The sequence below is a fragment of the Elgaria multicarinata genome, chromosome 14 (assembly GCF_023053635.1).
Source record: "Elgaria multicarinata webbii isolate HBS135686 ecotype San Diego chromosome 14, rElgMul1.1.pri, whole genome shotgun sequence".
Lineage (NCBI taxonomy): Eukaryota > Metazoa > Chordata > Lepidosauria > Squamata > Anguidae > Elgaria > Elgaria multicarinata.
In genome coordinates, this window is record NC_086184.1 from 3330727 (window position 1) to 3350348 (window position 19622).

Consider the following 19622-nt stretch of genomic DNA (forward strand, 5'->3'; position numbering starts at 1 on the left):
GGGGGTAATAAAAGTAACCGATCATGCCTTGTTAAGTTTAGAATTTACAGTTAAGAAAGATTATAAAGAGGCATATAGATGGAAGTTGAACACAAAGATATTGAAATACAATAAAATAGTAGATAAAATTCGGAAGGAACTGTCGGAGGCATGGGAAATTAATGAAAAAGGAGGAACAGCTGGGTCAGTCATTTGGGACACCATGAAGGCTGTAGCAAGAGGAATCTGTATTAGAGAAACATGTAGTTTAAAAAGACAACAACGTGCAGAACAGGAAAAGTTAGAGATAGAAATTAAAAACTTGGAGGAAAGATATTGGCGAAGTAAAGATAAATATAAATTAGTGGAAATACAAGCTAAGAAGAAACAATTAGAAAACTTAAATATAGAAGAGATTCAAAAGAATTTAATGTATATGAAAAGGGAATATTTTGAAAACAGTGATAAGAACTCGAGGTTGCTTGCCAAGCTCACACAAAAAGAAAAAGGGAGGAATGGGATAGAAACGTTGAAAGATAGTCGAGGGAATTATTGTCATGCAATGAAAGCTAAAATAAAAATTTTTCAGGAATTTTATCAGGAATTGTACAAGGGTAAAGAAATTCAACAAGAAAAGGTGGAGGAGTATATTGGAAGGTTTATAAAGAAGGAAATAAAATCAGAATATAAGGAGTTAATGGAGTCAGTAATAACTCAAAGAGAAGTTGAAGAAGTTATTGATAAGTTAAAAGTGGGTAAATCACCAGGAGCAGATGGTTTGGGTCCAGAATATTATAAGGTCTTCAAAGATTGTTTAGTTCCAAAATTAATGGAACTTTATAATAGGATATTATCAGGAGAGAAGATACCTGAATCATGGGAACATTCAGTGATAATTCTGATCCCAAAACCAGATAAAGATTTGACTAATCCTGATTCTTATAGACCTATTTCTTTAATAAATCAGGATGCTAAAATTTTTACATCTATTATGGCCAAACGATTAAATAAATTTTTGGCAGAATATATAGGAGCAGATCAATGTGGGTTTGTGGTAGGAAGACATATGCATAATTTAGTGGGTAGAGTTTTAAATGTAATAAATGTAATAAAAAAAGCAAATATTAAGGCAGGTATTATGGCATTAGATATTTTTAAAGCTTTTGATTGTGTGAGCTGGCAGGCACTAAAGAGTATTATAGATAAATTGGGATTTGGAAATAAATTTAAAAATGTAATAGAACAGTTATATTCCCAAAATACGGCGGTAGTGGTGGTAAATGACGGACTTACTGAAAAGATACGACTAGCCAGAGGAACAAGACAAGGATGTCCGCTCTCGCCGGTCCTTTTTGTAATGGTTATGGAAGTTTTGGCGAAGGCACTAAGGGAGGATAAAGAATTAGAAGGAATTGGAGAGGTAAGGGAGATAAAGCTAAACATGTTTGCGGATGATACTTTATTGACCATTAAGAATCCATTAAGAAAATTAGAAAGAATTAAATATCAGTTGAGGGAATTTGAGGAAATTACAGGGTTAAAAATAAATTGGTCTAAATCAGAGATGATGCTGTTTAACTATACTAAGAAGGAAGAAAAGGATTGGGAATTTAAGGGGATGGAATTGAAAGTTAAGAATGAGATTAAATACTTGGGAATTAAAATTACAAAAAATCTAGAGAATTTAGAAAGGGAAAATTTAACGAGGTTAAAGAAGGAGGTATTAGAGAAATTGGAGAAATATAAAAGATTAAATTTATCTTGGTTTGGGAGAATAGCTTTGATAAAAATGAAGATACTAGCTAAAATTAATTTCGTATTTAGGATGCTACCTATAAAAATATCAGAAACCGAGATAAAAAGTTGGCAAAATATTATTAATAAATATTGTAATGGAGAAAAGAGAGCAAGAGTGAATAAAAATAATTGGTACCTAAGCCAAAAAAAGGGGGGAATGGGTCTCCCAAACATAAAATTATACTACGTAGCAAATAGATTAAGACATGTTGTAGAAGCAATTATGGGAGTAGGAGATTTATACTGGATGGAAGAAAAAATCATAAGTAAGGTAGAGATGAATCTGGAGAATGTTTTTTTTAAAGATGGAGGAAGAAAATGGGTTGGAAGTATAGATAATCCACTCCTGAGGACTCAATGGGAAATTTGGAGCAAATTTAAAGGGAAGCTGCTTCCGAGCAACTCTCCCTTAGCACCGATAATAATGTTAAAGAATTTCCCAGAGGATCTAAAGGGTAGATTATGTAAAATATTAAAAGAGAAAAATAAAATAAAATTAAAGGATTGGGTAAGAGATATTAAAACAAGAGAAGATATGGAAAATTTGTTAAAGGAGAAGAAGCTATCTTGGCTAGAATATGGTCAATTAGAACAATGGAATAAAAAGTGGATTAAAGATAATAGAATGTGCAGAAAGATGACGAGGTTTGAAGAATTAGTAGTAAGTAAGGAGAAAGGAAAAGGAGGTAGTATAGTTTCAAAAGGATTAATGAGTGAAATATATAAAATATTGTTAGAGAAGGAGTTTAGAGAGAATACAGAGAAAGTGATTTGGGAATCAGATTTGAAGATACAAATAGGGCGACAGAGCTGGGAGGGACTATGGAAACAAAGAGTGTTGAGAAGTTTATCAGTAAGAATAAAGGAGAATTATTTTAAAATTTTATGGAGGTGGTACCTAACCCCGGTTAGATTGAACAAGATAAGTGATCAACATTCAGCAAATTGTTGGAGAGGATGTGGGGAAAAAGGAACGTATTTACATATGTGGTGGCAATGCAAATATGTACAAAGATTATGGAAGATGGTGTTCTCAGAAATTGAAGAAATAGTGGGAATGAAAATAGAACAAACACCAAAAATAGCATTGCTGTCACTATTTGAAGATATAAAGTGTGGAAAAGGAACTATAGAGCTGATATCGAGTTTGTTGGTTGCAGCACGATTGATGATAGCTAGGAACTGGAAGATCCAAGGGGAATATTCTATTGAGGAGTGGTATAAAGTAGTATGGGATATAGCCATTAATGATAAACTGACATGTAATATTAAGTGGAGAAAAGGCGTAACTAAAATAAATGAGTTCGAAGGAATTTGGAAACAGTTCCTAGTGTTCGTGTTTACTAAGGGAAATGGGAAACCACCATCAGAAGAAACGATTAGATTTTGGACTCAAGAATGATCCCGAGGTGGGGGGTGCACTTTTATGTTAAGAATGAAAATGTTGTAGTGTGATAAGGCATATGTAATAGTTTTTGATATTTGTACTCAACAATTATTCAATATGTATGAAGCAGATATTTGATGTATTTCTTTTTCTTATTGTGTTTGTTTCAATTATATTTTGGAAATGTTCATTTATGTTTATATAGTGTTGAAAATGAATAAAAATTATTAAAAAAAAAAAAAAAAAAAAGTGAGGCTGACTTTTCCATGCCTTGCCACCTTCAGAGACAGAGCTTTTACGGAGGTGGAAGAGGGGCCTTTTCCACTGTAGGACCCAGGCGGTGGAGGTACTTGCTCTAAGCGCTCCAGCTAATCCCCTCCTTAATGACAATCCAACATCAAATAAAAACGGTCCTGTCCTGGTGGGCTCATGGCCTGCCTGGTTTTTTATTTGTTATCCTGAGCCTGACTTCAAATTGACATTTTATCTGTTTCTCTAGTTTGCTATTTTTACACTTCGATGTGTTTTCAATTGAGTTATCTTGGGCACCTTGGATGTTTTTGCAAACAAATCAAAAAGGCGGGATATAAATATGGTTTGTATCCTGCAGCAAGTCATGTTTATTTATATACCCTTTTCTGCAATTATTCTACTCAAAGCAGTGTGCTTAAAGAAATAACCGAAGAGCAATAATAAAAAGAATATCTTCCCTATTTATAACAAAAATATATAATGTCCTTTGATTTCGATTTAATTTCCTTTATGAAATTTCTAGTGTGCCCCCTGGTGGGCTGTAGTCAAAAGGAACGGAGAAGAAGAAAACTGAGCCCAAGTTACCTGCAGCCACTTAAGACGGAGGGAGGGGAATACAACGCTTAAATTAACCAGTTAACAATTAAGAAATTTTCTGCAGGAGCTAAAGCACAATATGAAATTTAGTCTCTGAAACGTTCATGATGCAAACATATCTATTACCTGTTTGTTAGCCCATAAACAAATATGGAGCATAAGAGAATCATAACCTCAAAACAACAGGTGAAAAGGACACATGTAACAATAGCCTATTATCATTACATTATGATGATAACTCTTTTTCACGATTGAAAGCCAGCCATGCATAGGGCAAACTGTGAGCTGAAATGTGTATTTAATTGCTCAAAATTCCTCTAATCAATATGCAAGGGGCTTGCTAATCATTGTTCACTGAGCTGAGTGTTTCTTGCAAGTTCACATGTGTGATTTCTATTCGTAATCTGAAAACTCATGTGTACTCTAAACGAGTATAGAAGTTGGTGCAAGAATCACAGGAGAGGTTGCATCATCTTTCTCTGAAATAAATAAATGAAGTATTTAGAGATCAGCTCTCTAAGTAAAGCAGAGCAAGCTTCATCTGTATCATCTCAAGTCTCTTTTTCCATGCCTTCTTTCATAACAAGGTAAACCTGTGGTTGTATTGCACCTTCCCAAGGACTTTAGACCATAATAGGCCATAACCCCATCCATCCAGCAATAGCTTCATTTTTTGAACAGCAACAAAACTATCCATAGCCACAACCTTAATTGAGGGATCCTGGCAATTAATTTCTATCTGTTGGCGTTTTAAAGGTGGTTCTACATCTTCGTCTGTCACTTCATGGTTTTCCAACACAACTGCAGAAAAAAAAGAAAGCAAACCATTTTCAGTATTTCTATAAAAGGCATCAATTTATGAGGGCCAGTTTGAAAGCCACAAAATGAATGCAGCCAAATTCTCCCAAGGACAGGTTCTAGCCTGAGCACATGCGGAGAAATTTCCCCAGAAATGTTTTCACAACTAAAGCTACCTGCAACTGAGGATATAAAAAATGGTCGATTCAGGGTAACAAGCTTTGCACAAAGTTCTAGATCCATGTAGGGTGACCATATGAAAAGGAGGACAGGGCTCCTGTATCTTTAACAGTAATGTAGAAAAGGGAATTGCAACAGGTGTCAATTGAAGTGGGTGAAATTCCCTCTTCGTCACAACAGTTAAAGCTACACTAGCTATAGTAGAGTGGCCAGATGCAAAAGAGGGCAGGGCTCCTGCAGCTTTAACTGCTGTGATGAAGAGGGAATTTCACCCTCTTCAATTGACACCTGCTGAAATTCCCTTTTCTACATTACAGTTAAAGATACAAGAGCCCTGTCCTCCTTTTCATATGGTCACCCTAGATCCATGTTCATCATAGGTCACATCAGGCCTGCCAATTCTCTTTACATGGCCCACGTCTTCTATCAGAATGTTTCCAAAACCTCATTCTGTTCCTGGTAGTTGCTAGTGCCCCAGTCTAAATTGCCGATGTTTCAGTAGTATTATTAGTGGTCTTTCACAAATCTGCCGATCCGCTACATATTCCCCTTGTAACAATTCTTGTCAGGTTCATCCTCTTCACACTCTACTTCATTTAGCCCAGCAGAACCATATTCTATATTTGTCAAAGTCCTTCTCAGTCTGATCCTCCATTTTGGAGTTTGCCTTGCCAGCAAAAACCCGTTTTGTTTAAAGGAAGGCTGCTTCCGGTTATGAGCACACCCACTCCCAAAGCACCTTCTCAGAGCAGTGAGCAAGATTGCTAACCATACACAAATGTCACGATAAAGCTGTAACAGAGGAGGGGTGTGTGTGAAAAAAATGTGCAAATTTCAAGCAGGGCAATAATATGGATTTTCACACTAGTGGATAAGCAGACTTGAGAAAGACTTCTAATAATAAAAATATTTTTTACAAACGGTGGTCCCATTTGTGCAAATTTGAAGACCCAGAGGGAAAAACATTTATTTATTTATTTATTTATTTATTTATTTATTTATTTATTTATTTATTTATTTATTACATTTCTATACCGCCCAATAGCCGGAGCTCTCTGGGCTGTTCACAAAAATAAAAACATTCAAAGTATAAAACAACAGTATAAAACCATAATATAAAATGCAATATAAAAGCTCAACCAGATAAAAACAGTAGCAATGCAAAATTTCAAATTTTAAACACCAAGTTAAAATTTATTTATAGACTGTTAAAATGCTGGGAGAATAAAAAGGTCTTCACCTGGCGTCTAAAAACATATAATGTAGGTGCCAAGCGAACCTCCTTAGGGAGCTCATTTCACAGCCAGGGTGCCACAGCAGAGAAGGCCCCGCTCCTGGTAGCCACCTGCCACACTTCCTTTGGCAGGGGCTCGTGGAGAAGGGCCCCTGAGGATGACCTTAGGGTCCGGGCAGGTACATACGGGAGGAGGCGTTCCTTCAGATAGCCTGGCCCCAAGCCGTTTAGGGCTTTAAATGTTAATACCAGCACTTTGAATCAGGCCCAGACCTGGACTGGCAGCCAATGAAGCTGGAAAAGGACTGGCGTGATGTGGTCTCGCAAACATCCCTTTTGCGTGAATTTAAAAACAAACACCAAAAAAATGTCCAAAAATAATCCAGACAATTTTTTTTTACTACGATCCAGCACAGCTTATCAGAACAGAAACAAATCCTGACAGGCTTAAACGGAACGGAATTCCCAGCATCACACATCCTTAAACATACACAGCCAACAGCAACACACGGGGTGCCTTTGTATTTCTTCTTCTTTGTATCACTTGTGTGTCCCTCCTTCAACATACCTGGATGATCTGGGTTCAAGTCCTCCACAGCAATCTGAACCACATCAGCTAAATCCTGTTCTGTCATCATTCAGAAACAGGCAGCAGCGCTGGACCGGAACAGATCTGTCAGTTCATGCAAATCTGATTCTGCAAAACATCATTAAGGCAAAACTGTGGTCACACAGCAGCTGTAATGTTCACCACATGTCATAGTGGAGGTAAGAATCATACTTACATTAAAATTATGTTAGGAGCTATCAATTGTAAATCACTTTTACAGCAAATGTCCACTTGATCTTTGTAGCACAGGTTTCAGCCAGTTATTTAGCACAAATTTCCTCTGACAGCCACAAGAGCCAGACTACAGCAAACAGTAGTTTTCACTACAGCCCTCCTGGTTCAGTACTCATTAAATTCTAAGGGTAGAATTCCCCATTCCACTCATACGTATACAATGCAGGAAAAGGTGCTCTTTTATCACTATCATTGGAAGGGAAGGAAAGGAACCTCTCGTGCAAGCACTGAGTCATTACTGACTCTTGGAGGGACGCCAGCTTTCACTGATGTTTTCTTGGCAGGCCTTATAGCGGGGTGGTTTGCCGTTGCCTTCCCCGGCCTTTATTACCTTTCTCCCAGCCAACTGGGTACTCATTTTACGGACCTCGGGAGGATGGAAGGCTGAGTCGACCCGAGCCGGCTGCCTGAAACCAGCTTCCGCTGGGATCGAACTCAGGCCGTGGGGAGAGTTTCAGCTGCAGAAACTGCTGCTTTACCGCTCTGCGCCACACGAGGCTTTGGAAGCAAGTCTCAAAAACACTTTGTCTTGAGATTACATTCCACTATACACGTGCAATCACTTTCCAATACAAGCAACCGTAAGATATAATAATAATAATAATAATAATAATAATAATAATAATAATAATATATTTCTTACCCGCCTCTCCACTTGGATTGAGGCGGGGAACAACAGTGAATATAAAACACATTAAAACTGATTTAAAACATAGCATACATGATTAAAACATCCTTAAAACAGCCTAAAAACATTCTAAAATTTCACTGGAGATGCCCAAACAGTGGTTGAAAGAGGGATGTCCTCTCACCAACCACACCAAAGCCTATTTCCTAGGGTTGTCAGCCATTTAAAGACATCTCAGCCAATTAAGTTCATTTCATTTAACAGTGCAGTTCTATAATTCTGAGTAAAGTCCTACTGAGTCCAGCTGATCTCAATGCCAGTTAAGTAGAGTCATTATTAAAGCCTTAATCGATTAAATTTGCAAGTGGTTGTACGCATCAGTTCTGAAGCAAGACATGTATATCATTTGTTTTTAAATGATGCACATGTCGTAGGAGGCATGATGTTAGAAGGGGCACTTCGCTTCTAAGCAAGAGAAAAGGGTAAGTGCCACTTAAAATAGTGCTTGCTATCTGCTCTTTTTATGAGCATTTGTATTAAAAATTATATATGGGGAAACCTTTCTGGTTGCGTAAGGGGGTGTTCAATCAATTCAGCTAATAGATAAATCAATTCTCTGTCATTCCTGTGCCCTGACGGCAAGAGCCAGGTAGGGCAGGAAGAACGACAGAGGTGATTTCACCTCCTATTCCTCCTCTGAGCCCATATAACTCACTTACCAGCAGTGGTAGGAAAGGGGCAACAGAAAGACCATAGGGTCCTGTTGATCCTGGCCTCTCCTCTTCCCTCCTTTATCTGCCCAATGAACCCCCCCCCACTTTTTTATCTCTGTGAAGCCATCTTGCAACCTCAGAAAGTAGCCACTGTGGTGCTTTCTAAGGCAGCTGCAGGGTAAGGGGGAAGGATCCGCTATTGGATTCCTCTCCTGAGGTCATAGAAGTATCTACAACCTTGGGAGGGGGAATCTGAATTATCATATTGCTGCTGCAACACTCTCCCAAGGACCATAGGATTGACCTGTAAATAGTATAGTCCTACTATTTATGGCAATGGTAGTTATTACAGTCAACAGATGGAGGGACTTGGGCTCTGCCACCTCCCATTCCTAGCTCCTGAAATGCTCCAAGGCATCCCCTGGCCTCCTCCAAGTATGGACCAGGGCACACAGAAGATGGTAGCATTTGCGTATCTGCAGGACTCCTTCTGTCTCTGAGATGTAGCACGGGCCAAAACTGTTCCAAAGGCGCTACAATCCTTCCTTTTGAGAAAAGCTTTTCTTGGCCATGGTTAACACTGGTAGAGGAGCTGAGGCATTAATGGGGCTTTACCCACCCACCCCCGCCCCTCTTATTATTCACATACATGTGGACAAAACCCAGCCAACATTAAGGGTTTTGAGCTCCCACGGATTTCAATGAAAGAGTTAAGCACACTCAAATCGACAGGACTCAGCAGTGATTGAATCGGGTTGGATTGTGTTGCTTGTTTTTAGCATCTTCATTCAAGCTTTACTTGTATGTTATTATTATTATTACTATTATTATTATAATTTATTTATATAGCACCATCAATGCACATGGTGCTGTACAGAGTAAAACAGTAAATAGCAAGGCCCTGCCGCATAGGCTTACATTCTAATAATGTATACTGCAACTCACACAGAGCTTTTATAACAAAATAAATAAATAAATCTATATGCACACATGAGAAACTGTGCCCAAGAGCGACGCATTCTTATAGGACCTCTTTGTCAGCACAAAATGAGATTTGGAAACTCCTTTGGTTTGAGCTAAATCAGGTTTCTCTCTTCCGTCTCCAGAGTTTCCACAATTCAGCTCCTGCAATATTCAATTCCAATCCCAGCTCTCGACTCCAGCTCTAGAGCCAAATATTTTTCAACACTGTCCCTCTGGAGTTCCCTGTCAGGGATTGTTAGAGGTCTTATTAAGGGAAATCTCAAGCATCCAAAAGCTGAATTAAAATCACTGGAGCAATTCACATCTGCATTTCCCACAGTTGGAGAAAAGGGATGGCTGGGCACACACCCCGAGGACAGGCAGATTGGGGGGGGGGAGGGTTGTGGCGGTTGGTTTAATACCTCAAGAAAAGAATATTGGCTGGATAAACTTGGTTTGTCAGTGGATATGGCAATATATCATTAACCACTGGTGTTGAATCAATGCTAGCTACACACGATTTCCCCCCTTTTCCCTTCTTCTGCCCAAACACAGGAATGCAATTAAAAGAGGCAGGTGGAGCACAATTAACAGGCACACACCACCGCATCACCGAGGCCTCCGGACTAGCCAAGGCAGCAGCTGCTCATTACAAAAAAAGAAGAAAAGGAATGCATTCTAAATTATTCCAAATGAGGACACCACACGGTATCAGAGCTGTTTACTCAAAACACTTCTGCTGCCAAGAGAGATTCATTTGAAATTCGGATTACCGTGAAAACTATTATGATTGCATTCAGTGTGGCAATGTGCCCAAGCGATCTGGCAAGACATTTAGGGCATGTGGTTGCCATTTCTATCATTTTGGCAAATTACGTTTGCCATTTCTCAGAAGTCCTGGGACCCAGCCAGTGTTAACATAATAAAACAGCTGTGCTAGGATTACTGTTTCATAATGTCACTAACTGCACATGCTATTGGAAGACCTGCCCTTGAAGAGAAGAGAGGTTGGAGGGATGAATTGCTCGATCTATGCTTTAACAAATGGACCAAACCGAATCAAAAGTTCCCTTTTTCATCTTACTTTACACAAAAGGCAATCGAAACCATGCACAGGTTAAATTGATACAGTTCGTTTGAAAACAGTGTTGGCATATGCACCTGTATTTTGCAACCACTTGGTATTCTGGTGAGTCCAGAATTATGTAAGTGCTGCACAGTGAATGCTCTAGATTCGTGCTGAGCAGTTCACAATGCAGCCATGATAAATGTTCATCATGTCTCATAATCACGGGCTTTTAACTTGATGTCTGAGCCACACTTCTTTTCCTTCTTTCTTTTACTGTTCATCAGGCTGTTTGACCATCCTGGGTAGTTATATATTATATTTAAAAATATAATCAGGAAGTTGCTCTGGAGCATTCATGCCTTCCCCCTCCCAACTGCATTCCAGCCTATCAAAGGCCTTTTTTACATCTATGAACACCATTGAACGTTTTGTGACTATTTTTAACTAAGTTCCATCTCTGCAAAAACCCAGTTTGAACTGTTTGAATAACGTTTTATTTAATCTCCTGGCCAATGCAGAGGTTAGAATTTTATCGTCCGTGTTGTGAAGAAATATAAGCAGATCAGCCTCAAATAATGTTGGATCTTTATTGGATGTAAGAATCCATCTTGCATCTTGCCAAGGGAGAAAAATTCAGCCTAGTCTCCTACATTTCCTTTTAAAAAAAACAACTATTTGGTGAAGCTTATTATAGAACTCCACTCAAAAGCCAACTGGTCCTGCTCCTTCATTTCGTTTAGAGGTTTGTGGGGTTTTTTTTTTTTTATCATGTCAGGTACTTTTTGCGCCTTTTGTCACAGATGTATTCCAAATGTCTCTTAGCTGAAGGCAGAACCTTTGGAATTTCTTTCTTTGATTTATACCTTGCTTTTCCAACAAGTAAGTGGTACTTAGGGCTGCTAAACATAAGAAGAACCAAAAATTTAAATTAAAATAAAAAGTTAGTTAAAACAATCATAAAATAAATACATTAAAAACACAATTTTTTAAAAAAATAAAATAAAAAAATAAAGAATAAAATGGGCTTCCACAGAGCCTAAAGAAATAAGAAGGACAAATCCAAGGTCCATTAGGTAACCAACCAAAGTAGACAACCAGATGGCCAATTTGGATATCTTTAAAAGGGAGTTGGATAAATTCCTGGAGGAGAAGGCTATCAATGGCTACTAGCCCTGATGGTTGTGTGCTATCTCCAGTATCCGAGGCAGCAAGCCTGAGTGCACCAGTTGCTGAGGAACATGGGTGGGAGGGTGCTGTTGCACCATGTCCTGCTTTGTTGGTCCCTGGCCGATGGCTGGTTGGCCACTGTGTGAACAGAGTGCTGGACGAGATGGACCCTTGGTCTGATCCAGCCTCAGGGCGCTTCCTATGTTCTTAGATACCTCTTGAGAAGCCCAGAAACAGAGTAGGAATGCAATAGTCCAGTCTTGTAAATAAGCCCACAAATATTACTAGCCTTCTGGGGCTGGAAGAGGACCACCCATCCTCCAGCAGCCTGTTGCATTTCTATAGTGGGTGTGGAGAAGGGGGTCTTCCCTCCACGGGCAGCCTGCTGGGTGCAGAGGAGAGGTGTAGTGTTCTACTCCTCCTCTGCCAGACAGCTCACTCACCTGTGTGCAATTTCTTGTCACCAATGGCTACCAGGCGAGTCCTTAAATACAAAACCATAATAGCCTCTCCTTACTTAAAAGGTTGTCACACAGAGGAGGGCCAGGATCTCTTCTCGATCCTCCCAGAGTGCAGGACACGGAATAACGGGCTCAAGTTAAAGGAAGCCAGATTCCGGCTGGACATCAGGAAAAACTTCCTGACTGTTAGAGCAGTATGACAATGGAATCAGTTCCCTAGGGAGGTTGTGGGCTCTCCCACCCTAGAGGCCTTCAAGAGGCAGCTGGACAACCATCTGTCAGGGATGCTTTAGGGTGGATTCCTGCATTGAGCAGGGGGTTGGAGTGGATGGCCTTGTAGGCCCCTTCCAGCTCTGCTCTTCTATGATTCTATGCTGTTGACCCCACCATTACAAATGGTATTCAGAGGAAGATTGTTTCTAAATATAGAAGATGCCCCAGCTAGCCATCCATCATTACCCATATTATTTAATTTCAATGTGGGCAATTAGGTCTTGCTAGCCAGACCCACCCCTGCAATCGGAGACAGCTGGAGCAAAGCATAGGATTGTTCAAGGACACTTCCCATGCACTGTGTTTTTTTTGTTGAATAATAAGAAAGGCAATTTTCCTTCCAATTCATGGTAAGATGATTTTTTATTAGATTGGTTCATCCATTTCAAGTTCAATTTGGTACCATATGTGGACAGCACTGTTGGATCTTTTTCTGAATTCCTTAAACCTGCCTCAGGCTTTGACACAGACGTCTTTTCCACATTTTGCTCCAAAGCCACAAAATAGCTTATTATTCTTTATGCATTACCAAGGTGTTTGCGTTTCATTTTAATGAAAACTGAAAAATTATTTCAATTTCATTAAGTGTCTGAAGGCCAAGAAAAATTGGGCCAGGGTTGATTTGCAAGCTGTCAGTTACCCATTCCTTACCGGCACCTCAGTCCTAAAAATGCATGCAGCTTGGAAATAACCTCCATTGATTTAAGTGGGACTGGCTTCCAAGCAAGCATGGTTCAGATCACAGTTTAAGGAAGCAACCCAAAACCACGAAAATCTACAGGGATCCTGAAATTGACTTCATCAAAATGTCATGTCACACATCTCTAGCCATCTCCACTTGAAACACGTTGCAAAATTGAAATGACTTCTTTTATTAAGTTGAGGGAAATTGTAGCAATTCTAGTCCTTCATGTCTAATACAGTTAAGCTGCAATTCTTACCACACTTACTAGGGAGTAACTAAATTCAATGGGAATAACTTCTGTAAAACTTTATTTATTACATTTTATACTGCCCAACAGCCTAAGCTCTCTGGGGAGTTCTCAATTAAAACCATAAAATACAGCAATCAGAAAACATCTGACAAAAACAGAAAGAAACCTCACGACACAAACAGACCTGGTTTGCATGTATTGACAACCCAGAGTGCAGATTGAGTATGGGTTGAGTATGGGTTGTAGTTGAGTCATGGGTTCTTGCTGAAATGTGTGTTGTCATCATGTGCAAACCCTACACTATTACTGAACTATGGACTGTTAACCACAAGCAACCTAGAGTTCACAACCCAACAATAAACCATCAATTCTCTTCATGGGTTGTTCATTGTTAAGAAGCCATAATTAAACCATAGTGCAGGGTTCGCATATAATGTCGACCCACAATTCAATGACAAACTGCTATTCAATAACAACCCATACTCTGGGTTGTTGTTATGTGTGAACCAGGATTCAATCTCTTCTTCTGAAAAGAGAAAGGACTAGAAGCTAAGCCCTACAAGGAAAAATTGAAGGAACTGAGCATGTTTAGCCCTGAGAAGAGAAGACTTGGGGATGGGAAGGGTATAGCACCTTTCAAGTACCTAAATGGTTGTCATACAGGAGAGGGCTGCAACCTGGGTCAGATCTACACAAAGCAGGATATAACACTATGAAAGCCATTTGAAAACGGTACATGGAATGTGTCATGGGCCCCAACAGTTGTTAAGGCACTTCAATACCATTATAAAGCAGTAGTGTAGATCCTGCCCTGTTCTCTGTCACCAAGACTGTAGGACATGAAAGAATGGGGTTCAGTTACAACATCAGGAAAATTTCCTGATGGTCAGAGCAGTCAGAAAACAGAACTAACTGTCTAGGGAGCTGGTGGGCTCTCTGTTGCTGAAGGTACTCAGTCAGAGACTGGATAGCCGTCTGTCAGAGATGCTTTAAGATGGATTCCTGCACTGAACAGGGGGTTGGATTTGATGGCCTAAATGGCCCCTTCAAACTCTATGATTCTAGTATTCTTCTGCTGTTTTTGTAGCAAATACAAGAAAGTGTAAAAACCATGTACATCCTTCACAGCTGCTATTTTTTGCCCGGAAGAATAAACCCACAAAGAGAGAGAAATCCCAGGCACCAGATTGCTCGGGTATGTAAGAACGCAAACATTCCTTCCATTCTTTCACGGGGTGGGCTCGTTAATATATGATGTTGGAAGTATACACTGTTTTCTAATCCTAAATAGAACTAGTTTTGTCAAGCATTAGAACTAGGTTTGATAAAATTGAACTATCTTAACATTTTCATCCAAGAATCTCAACACCTTAATCCAAAAACCTGTATCCAATGTGTGAAACCTGTCACAGTTGTTCTAACACATATAAAATAGAGTAAAACTAATTAAATGGAGGCACCTGTCAAGATACAAAAAAGGTTTTTTCCCCCCAGTACTTAGAGCATATTTACTTGGAAGTGTCATTCTTGGCTGTACTAGCCACCAAAGAGCCTTCTGAACTAATTTTCTTCTATCACGCATGTTTGTGATATTGTAGTAATTTACCGCACTAGCACAAATCCTTTCCTGGTAGTAAAAAAGAAAGCTTTTGGACCAAAACAAGCCCATTCCAAATGAAAGTAAAATAAATCCAGTGAAAAGTTATTAACATTTTCATACACAGTTGTCATGGTTATTTCATACATCATTTTTCCTTCCTCAGGCACCAACGAGAGCAGTCAGCCTTCCACCCTTTAGTAGCCCACTGGCCTCACATCCAACTCTGACGTGAGCGGTGAACAACGTCCTTTTACAAACCCTCACCTCTGTGATTTGTTCTAACTTTATAAACCCTAAACTTGGCTCGCCTCTCCAGACCCGTTGGCAGCTAGATCTTAGTCATCTTATGCTAGCCCATTACTCCCTAACCAATTACATCATATGTCAACATATTGTAACATTGATTAATAAGAACAACATAATAAAAAGCCGCCCTTTAGTAAGAGAAGGTCAACCGCATTGTTAAGTCGGAGCCCTGCCAATTCTCTGAGGGCCTTTCGCGCGCCACTTTTAAGGCTAGAATTAATCAAGATGCAAAACCTCAAAAGGGATTCTAATTGGAAAGAGAGATTTCACGCTGCACAGAAAACTACAAAGGGAGCTCAGGCGTGTCCAAGGCTGTTGCTCTTGTAGGTTTTTAGTTTTTTCTTGCTCCCATACAGACGGATTTTAAAATTGCTTGCACCTAGGCTGGGAAAATTCCAGGCAAGTAGGCAACTAAACACCCAAGAGCCTAAAATGCTGAATTGGCACCCAAGAAACTTCTGTTCAGTTCTCTTCCTGTGTTGGCCATGGGACATGTTGGTATCTCTCAGTTCCTGATGGCAGTTGTTCCTAAATATTGGACGCTGGCTCCTAGAAAACTAAATTGTTTTTCCAATCCTCATTTGCTTACTTTACATTCTTACTAATCATTAAACTATGACAGAATCTTGTGGCACCTTTGAAGACTCACATTTATTCTGGTATACACTTTTGTGAACTATAGCCCACTTCATCAGAGGCTATAGTCCACAAAAGCCTGTGCCACAAGGTTGCCGCAAGGCTCTTTGCTGCAGTAGACTCATATGGCTATCCTCTGGAAATAAAAACAAACCATAAAAAAATTAAAGATACTACGCAGTACAGAGCATGAATCAGCATTTATTTATAAGAATATAAGAAGTGCCATGCTGGAACAGATCAAGGGTCCATCTAGTCCTTAGTCTACAGCTGCTGTTTCGAACTTTTCCATTTATAGGTAGCACAAAAGCCCTCATAAGGAAAAAAGAGGCCAAGAGAAGCAACCAATGGCCTCTTTTGGATAGACAGCCCACAAGAAAGTAAGTCCCACAGAGTCCAACTTAACCTATTCCTAAGGAAGTGTGCATAGGATGCAGCCCAAGTCTTACAACAACCAAATATTTCTATAGCGAATCTATAGAAATTGTAAAGTTGTAAACCGCCCAGAGAGCTTCGGCTGTGGGGCGGTATATAAATGTAATAAAATAAATAAAATAAATAAATATTAGGGTCTCTTGACCAGAATAAGCCAAGACTTAGATCTATGACTAATTTTTAGGAAAACAGCCAAGTGTTACTATAGTACAAAAAGTTTATTAACAGATGCTGCAACTGAACATTCAGCAAAATACGGTAAGTACGCAAGAATTGCCCTACAGGATTAGACCAAAATCCATCTAAATCCAGCATTGTTTTGAACTGCAGCCAAGCAGATGCCTCTGGAAGCTCACAAGCAGACACAACAATGATGGCAATCTACTATTCTTTGCCTCTGGTGTCTGGTATTTGGTGCTGCCCTGCTTCCAAACAAGGGAGTTTCCATTCTGCTATCTCAACTGACTTCACCACCACTAATAATGTTCTCATACCATCCAAGCCAGTGGTCATCCTCACATCCCATTACAATAAATTCCATAATTAATTGTGCACAGTACTTCTTCTTGTCCAGTCAATTTCATTTAGTGAAACCAAATTCCAGTATTTCCCCACCCTTTTAACATATATCCTTAGCTGAACATCTTCTTGCATGCTTTTAAAAAAAATATTTCAACTTCTTCAGCTTTTCCTGGTAGGAAAGGTGAACTTCTTTAATGATTTTTGTTTCTCTTTTATCTCCATTTTCCAGCTCTACAAAATATCTTCCCTAAAACAGAAGAACCTAAACGAATACGTCCGTGGTATGGCAATATTCAGAAATAAATATTGTTTACTTTTTTCTGTTTTTATCCTCCCCTTGCCTCTCTTATTTGTCTACCTTGTGTGAAGTCCCTGGAATATAAAGTGATGTATATAGCGATTTCATTGATCAGAATGTTCAGCTACCCAAGTTAGAGGATGGAAGAATGGGCAGATTTTGGGGGTTAGATTCCAAGTCCAAGTCCTAACTCAATGCCCACCGGGTAGAATATCATGTCAGTATCTCTCAGCCTCTCAAAGTTGATACAGATTAAAATAAACAATTAATCAGTAACAATAACGCTTTGCCTCCTGCCCTTTAAGTCAAAATATGTTCGCCCTGTATATTTCATTGTGCAAAGATCAACACTATTTCAGTCCTACACAGAACTCTGAATGTGCATGTTTTTCCTACAATCTGATATTGTAGCTTTAACAGTGCAATCCTATAAATGTCTACTCAGAAGTAAGCCCCGAGTTGAACAGCATTTACTCCCAGGGAAGTTTGTATAGGATTGTAGCCTATGTGAACAATGCTATGTATGCTTATACAGAAAGAAGTCCTATAACTCCCACCATGCCCCAGCTAGCTGGGGTATACTGGGGCTTGCATGGCATTTTTCCTGTCTAAACATGCATAGGATTGCGCCCTCATGGTCTCATAAAATCATAGAATAGTAGAGTTGGAAGGGGCCTAAAAGGCCATCGAGTCCAACCCCCTGCTCAATGCAGGAATCCATCCTAAAGCATACCTGGCAGATGGTTGTCCAGCTGCCTCTTGAAGGCCTCCAGTGTGGGAGAGCCCACCACCTCCCTAGGTAACTGGTTCCATTGTCGGACTGCTCTAACAGTCAGGAAGTTTTTCCTGATGTCCAGCCGGAATCTGACTTCCTGTAACTTGAACCCGTTATTTCCATGCTGCTTAGAAATGGAAGAAGCAACTAGATCACACCCTACCAATCAAGCCTCCAAATAATATGCACTAATGGCCGAAGACACGGGCTCAGAAGCCAAAGCACAGATCATATCGGTTGATGAAAGTCCTCAACCTCTTGATTTTGAAAAATAAGAGGTGGGGATTATAGTTTCACTGAAAGAAAATATCAAAGGCGCAGTGCACTTGTAATTGTGCTTGAAAACGGAGTTTAGTGAAAAACAATTATCTTCTCTAGTTCTGTAGTTGGTTTATTTACTTTAATTTAGAATATTTATATACTGCTTCCCATTTGTTGTTGCGTAGTGGTTTACAACAAATTATAAAACAATACATAATTGTAGTAGAAACACAGCAACATTTAGAAAAGTTAATGTTTAGGGAAAGCAAGGGTAAACTATTAAGGTTTCAATCATTGTCGAAAGCACATGGTCATGGGTGCCTGACGTATTGCAGAGGGGAGGTCATTCCAGAGGGAGGGCACCACCCCAGGTAAGGGCTCCACAATTCAAGAAGGACGCAGACAAGCTGGAGCGTGTTCAGAGGAGGGCAACCAGGATGATCAGAGGTCTGGAAACAAAGCCCTATGAAGAGAGACTGAAAGAACTGGGCATGTTTAGCCTGGAGAAGAGAAGATTGAAGGGAGACATGATAGCACTCTTCAAATACTTGAAAGGTTGTCACTCAGAGGAAGGCCAGGATCTCATCTCGATCATCCCAGAGTGCAGGACACGGAATAACGGGCTCAAGTTAAAGGAAGCCAGATTCCAGCTGGACATCAGGAAAAACGTCCTGACTGTTAGAGCAGTGCGACGGTGGAATCAGTTACCTAGGGAGGTTGTGGGCTCTCCCACACTAGAGGCATTCAAGAGGCAGCTGGACAACCATCTGTCAGGGATGCTTTTGGGTGGATTCCTGCATTGAGCAGGGGGTTTGACTAGATGGCCTTGTAGGCCCCTTCCAACTCTACTATTCTATGATTCTATGATTCTAAGGCTTCTTGCCTGATGGGACTCTGCAGGATGTGGCAGAGAGCAAGGCCTCACCTGAAGATCGTAGTGGTGTAAGAGGACTAGATAGGGGGAGATGATTTTTCAGACAATCATATTATCAAGTGTACATCCTAAAGGTGGCATAGATAGTACCTAGGGTACTATCCTTCCAAATCAATCTGGGTAAGCATGAGCATGTTTATTGGTCCATTTTCAAACTGGAAACACCCTTGGCATAGACCATGCCTTTTCTGAAATCCACACCATGCCTGGCACAGCACTAAATATTTAGCAAGAGGAGGGCTGAGATATCAAATCCTAGACTGACTTCAGCCTCTGATCGGTTTATTTCATCAAAGGATGAAAGAGACATTAAGCAAAGTTAGAAGAGTCTCAACAACCCCTGGCAGGATTTGGGGAGGTGGAGTAAATGAAACTTGCAATTCTTTCATTCCACGATAAAGCTGATGTATAAATTATAGGTATTGTGGTCTCCAGTAACACACACTAACCTTATATAGATCAGTACTTTTTAACCGGTGGTACTTCATACTATGTCAGGTGGTATTAATACCACGGATCGAAAATCACTGCAACAGATGACCTAGAATAATGAGGAAAGGTTTTTGGCTGTAGCACTC

The 19622-nt window shown here is 39.8% G+C and overlaps 1 protein-coding gene across 5 annotated transcripts in view; it reads right to left on the reverse strand.

The window, feature by feature from the left end:
* Positions 1-19622, reverse strand: part of BANP (BTG3 associated nuclear protein) — a 194120-nt gene that overhangs the window by 167576 nt on the left and 6922 nt on the right. For 4 of the 5 annotated variants that reach the window (XM_063141297.1, XM_063141298.1, XM_063141295.1 and 1 more), the window contains exons 2-3: positions 6793-6921; positions 4719-4813 (exon numbers count right to left, since the gene is read on the reverse strand). The exons of the other annotated variant lie outside the window; for it this stretch is intronic. In XM_063141297.1, coding sequence (XP_062997367.1) covers positions 4719-4813; positions 6793-6862 — 165 coding nt within the window. In that variant the 5' untranslated portion in view covers positions 6863-6921. The remainder of the gene's footprint in view (positions 1-4718; positions 4814-6792; positions 6922-19622) is intronic. 5 annotated transcript variants of the gene reach the window in all.